Below are 5,036 nucleotides of genomic sequence, written 5' to 3'. Positions count from 1 at the left end.
AGACACCTTGATAACCTATATCCTAATGGACTACCACCACCATATCATGGTCAAGATGATGATGAACATCCTCCTTTACCAGCAGTTATCGATGCTCTTACTCGTAGTATAGTCGTACTATTAGTAATATCATCTTGCATGATCATAATAATAGATACATTACGAATATGTGAAGAAAAGGCACTAATATCAGGACAGATTGATACATCTAATAGCGGGAGTAATACATGATGTTCATAATGATGATGATGATGTTCGTCATCGTTGTTCATATGTAGGTACTGCTACTCTACTCTGTGTACATGAACCTTCTAGTCTTATAGCAGTTGTACAAGTTGGGGATTCTCAATTAGCTCTCTTCCCAGGAGGGCTTGACCATCATCATCATCATCAATCATCAGATCCTCCTCCTCCTCCTCCTCCCCTCTTTACTCTACCTCATACGGTAGTAGTAGTAGTGGGGTACTCCAAGTAGCCTGCTCTACCTTCATAGTAGGTACGTGAACGATTGGATGAGAGGGATCGTATACTAAGTTGTGGTGGTCTAATACATATGAATAAGGCTGTTGGGGTAGTAGTAGTAGCAATACTCAGGGTTATTATCATGGCATGTGCAATGATGATGATGATCAGGTATCAGTAACTAATATAGCGATAACACGTAGTCTAGGTGATAGTGTAATGCGATCTGATGGTGTTGAAGTAAGGGATTATAATTATGATAAGGATCTGGTACAATTTGCCAAGAAGAAAGGATGTACTGGTATCATTGGTTTACCCGAATGGTAACAATATAATTCTATATTAATGATAGATATATAATTAGATAGGTATATATGGACACCATCATCACAACATCATGACAATATGCATTGGACAGCAACTAATGCACCTTGTAGTGAACAACAGCAGCATTACTCTTCTACGTAGGTTTATTATAGTATTACGTATGATTATCATGTTCTTATCTATACTAGAGACCAGCATGCTACTCCAGCAATATCAACAGCAACAACACTAGGAAGAAGAAGAGAAGCTGATGTTATCTATGTTTTGGTAGCCTCTGATGGTTTATGGGATATCATAAGTACAACTATTAATATCATCATCATCATCATCATTATAATATGTATATATCCATCAGGTCCTACAGTTATTAAAGATAAGATACACGCACTTGGATCAACACCAACACCAACACAAGTTCATCAACTTGTATTAATACTATCATCATCATCATCAATGTACTACTCTTATTATTATAGATACGATCCCTTATACCAAATGCACCACATGATGATACTACTTGGGTATTACTCAAAGTACTACCAGTAACTAAAGAAGTGGAAGATACCTTTGATATCACTACTCAGATATGGACATCACATAGTAAGTATTTCTAGTACTAGTAATAATATAACCAATGTGGATAGGTTCTCCTATCTATAGACCAGCTACATTATCTACATTAGATGATCTCTTCTCATTGCAAGATAATGATCATCATCATCATCATCATCATCATCATCATCATCATCATCATGATCATGCAGAACGTGGAAGGTAGTGGTGGTAGTGATTGGTGTTTAGTATAGTCCCCATGTATCACATCCAGATCGATATCGAGCCCTGATGCTTTCCGTCCATCCTCATTTCAACGCTTTACTACACTCTCTAGTGATAATAATGCTAAACATAAAGAAGGAGAAAAATGTGTTGCTATGAAAAGAGGTGGTGGAAGGTTTGGCAGGTCATTCATGCATTTCATTGACCCTCGACAACATAGATCGACCCATAGTAATAATGATGATGATACTAGACAGTGAGGAGAGCAGTATCTTACCATACCACCACTATCATTCAATGCTTATGTCTTATAATATAACTCCCTGTATACTTATTATTATTTTAACTTTAACCTATCATCATCATCATCATCATCACTAATATCATCACAACTATCCATTGGTATAACACTGTGTTACAACACCTTTTCTTCTACTATATACCATTATCATCATCATCATAGTGTAGTGTTGTCGCTATATACACATGTTATGTAGCATAATTATTATTACAATGGGTAAGGCTAATAAGACTCGTAAGGTGGCAGTTAGTAAGAAGAAGAAGATAATCCTAATGATACTCGTCTAGTGTAAGTTGGACGATGATGAGGAGGAGGAGGTGGTTGAACTACTGTTGTTCATACATTGTAGTATTATCATATCACTACTACTTTTATCAGGAAGAAGACTGTTGGAATGGAAAAGCAACAACTGAGGGATGATAATAAGAATAATATGTAACTAGGTCTTCGGTGCGAAGGGGCGGAGCTCGCTAAGCTTCCTATCAAGAATTCTGCGGGCTCTTATTGAGATTATTTTGGAAATTGGGTGACTAAAAAACAAAAGGTTGTCGGGTGTTGGCTGGCGTCGTCGACGTGGCCGACCATCGTGGGATTTGACCCTAGGTCGTTCGGTTGGGAGTCGTGAATACTAACGTGCTGAGCTAACAGTTCATCACTTGTGCGCAGAACCGTTTCGTGAAAATAAGCGGGCAAAGCAACAGCCACACTTTCGCTATATTTTTACGCTGATGAGGAGTCAACGGGGGACAGAATGATACCCTGTTTGTCTTCTGAATCGCCCTGGTCGGGTCAGAATTTTTGCTCACGCACGGTCGGTCGGACGGACGGACGCACGCACACGAGTGTTCGTGCGCAGTAATATAAGCTCCGCTCGCTTCGCTCGCTCCGCAATAATACATCATCATCACTGCCATATCATAGTCATCTTACCATTATTATTCCTTTCATATATCATTATTGTAGAATATTGTCTCGAGTATCAGCCCTATCAATGTTCTTTGAAGCTAATAACAACCATACCAAAACACCATATCAGGTAATAGAATATACACAATAACATTATGACTATGAGAGCAATCGTAGTACTCCCAACAACACTATTAGGTCTTGGTTGATACCAACTTCTTCAATTTCTCTATACAGAATAAGCTAGATCCAATCCAGGCTCTTACGGACTGTTTATTAGCTAAGGCGGCACCATGTGTTACTGATTGTGTTATTGCAGAAATGGAGAAGTTAGGAAATCGTTAGAGGTATTATTGCTACTACTATCATCTATACCTCTAGTTGATGATATTGTAGGTTGGCATTACGATTGGCTAAGGATCCTCGATTTACTAGACTTACTTGTGATCATCATACTGGGACTTATGCTGATGATTGTCTAGTTACAAGAGTACAACAACATAGATGCTATATAGTAGCTACTAATGATAGAGATTTAAGACGTAGATAAAGGAAGGTAGTAATAATAGTAATAGTTGATTATCATCCTGGTTAATAGGACAATGTTATTATTATTAGATACCTAGTGTACCTATTATAAGAGTCCAACGTGGGAAATATGATGTAGAAAGGATGCCTGAGAGCATATCATCGGTATTATTATAAGATACCTGAGGGGGGTCCTCAACCTACCAAACAATTATCGGTTAAGCAGATAATATCTATCCATGAATTCATGCTACAACAATTGGATCGTATTGTAACAGAGTTCTCTGCTATTCCTGAATCGGTAGTAACAGTAACATATGTATCATCCTATTGTTGCTATCAATCACATGCTAGGTCCGTGCTAAGTTTGATATGAAGACCGTTACTATCGCGGCCCAGGCTATTGTTGGTAGTGCAGTAGAGAAAAAGTGATATATTAATATTAGTGGTTATGATTATTGTATTATTATTGTTATTATTTAAGGTTCTCTGTCTCCTCGGATGATATTGAGAGTGCAGTTATGTTAAATCATGCTCAGCTATCTGTTAGTCAACAGTTTGCTAATATTAATATAAAGATGCAGGAGACCATGACCAAGTTGATGGATGAGGTATATATCCATTGATCACTAATGTACCTTATCTCATGCCATGGGAGGTAGTACATAGGCACAATAGTACAATAATAGTACGTACTATCGTTTCTGATGGATTACAACTATCACTACTAGTACCGATGAGCAATCTACTGAGCTCATCATCTAGCAGTAGCTCATTTAATCCTTTCATTGCGTTCTTGTTTACGTAGTATTCACGAGCCTATTGGCACAGGCTAAGGATGAATTAAGGCACTACCTGAGCTGTTATCCCAACACTGCTACCGGCGGTGGCGGTCACAACACAAGACACTCATGATTATGGCAGGCATTAGGTTGGTCTAGATACTGTTATAGGGAGATAGTTAGGTGAACTAAACCTGTGTCGATATAGAGATTATCGAAGCCTTCATCTCAAACTAAATCACATGACACCTTGATACAATTACCCCTAGATGTTGTAATACACTTGAAATCTCTGAAGACCGGGGTTACATACCTTATAATGATGGAGTCGAATGGAGTCCATTAGCAACAATAAGAAGAGGATACGAAGAGAAAAGCCTAGTCATAATCTTTAGGGCTTATCGATAATCAGTGATGCAATGATGATGAGTATGAGATGCTCCTCCCAAAGGGTCAGGTATAGAATTGTTGTCGGGTAGAGTAGAATCAAGAACTCTTGCACCATTCTGATTGTTGTCCTGGTCATCAATAATCCATATCTTCCTGAGGAGTGATACCAGACCACCCATTATAAGACCATCTTGAGGTCCTCCAAGGAGTCTATCATACTACTATCGTAGCGTATTGAGTTGATGTTCCCTCCCCGTACACCTATCGATACCCCAATCCGTATACTCAAGACGGAGTGTAAATCATCCCCCCCCAAGCCATAAACACTTCTTTGAATTTATTTGTATCGGGTCAATCTCGAAATGGATAGTAATATGATGAGCAATACCACAATATAGGAAGTATATACCTCGGCATTGGGTTAGGAGTCGTAATAGGGCTCTGTGGTACAGTGCCCTTGCAGTACACTCTATGTCGAGTCCTCAGCTGTGGACAGGCAACATGTGATGAGGATGATACTTAGATAACAACTCATTATAACTCTTATAATGATTATCTACAGT

At 38.6% G+C, this 5,036-nt stretch overlaps 2 protein-coding genes across 2 annotated transcripts in view; one reads left to right on the top strand and one right to left on the bottom strand.

Annotated features, from left to right (window-relative positions):
* Positions 1 to 2,858: 2,858 nt before the first annotated feature.
* On the top strand, positions 2,859 to 3,927 carry Pmar_PMAR028867 (conserved hypothetical protein; the record flags this gene model as incomplete). Its single annotated transcript, XM_002787903.1, has 6 exons — positions 2,859 to 2,903; positions 2,972 to 3,102; positions 3,170 to 3,263; positions 3,480 to 3,602; positions 3,656 to 3,729; positions 3,786 to 3,927. 6 exons carry the CDS (start codon positions 2,859 to 2,861, stop codon positions 3,925 to 3,927), a joined length of 609 nt encoding a protein of 202 aa, XP_002787949.1.
* A 1,015-nt stretch (positions 3,928 to 4,942) lies between these two features.
* Positions 4,943 to 5,036, bottom strand: part of Pmar_PMAR028866 (40s ribosomal protein s15, putative) — a gene marked incomplete at both ends in the record, with an annotated part of 536 nt that continues 442 nt past the window's right edge. The window contains 2 exons of the mRNA XM_002787902.1: positions 4,943 to 4,959; positions 5,034 to 5,036. Coding sequence (XP_002787948.1) covers positions 4,943 to 4,959; positions 5,034 to 5,036 — 20 coding nt within the window. The remainder of the gene's footprint in view (positions 4,960 to 5,033) is intronic.

The sequence above is a fragment of the Perkinsus marinus genome, assembly GCF_000006405.1.
Source record: "Perkinsus marinus ATCC 50983 genomic scaffold scf_1104296929240, whole genome shotgun sequence".
Classification (NCBI taxonomy): Eukaryota; Perkinsozoa; order Perkinsida; family Perkinsidae; genus Perkinsus; species Perkinsus marinus.
Note: the sequence above shows the minus strand (reverse complement) of the source record. Positions and strands in the feature narration are given on the sequence as shown.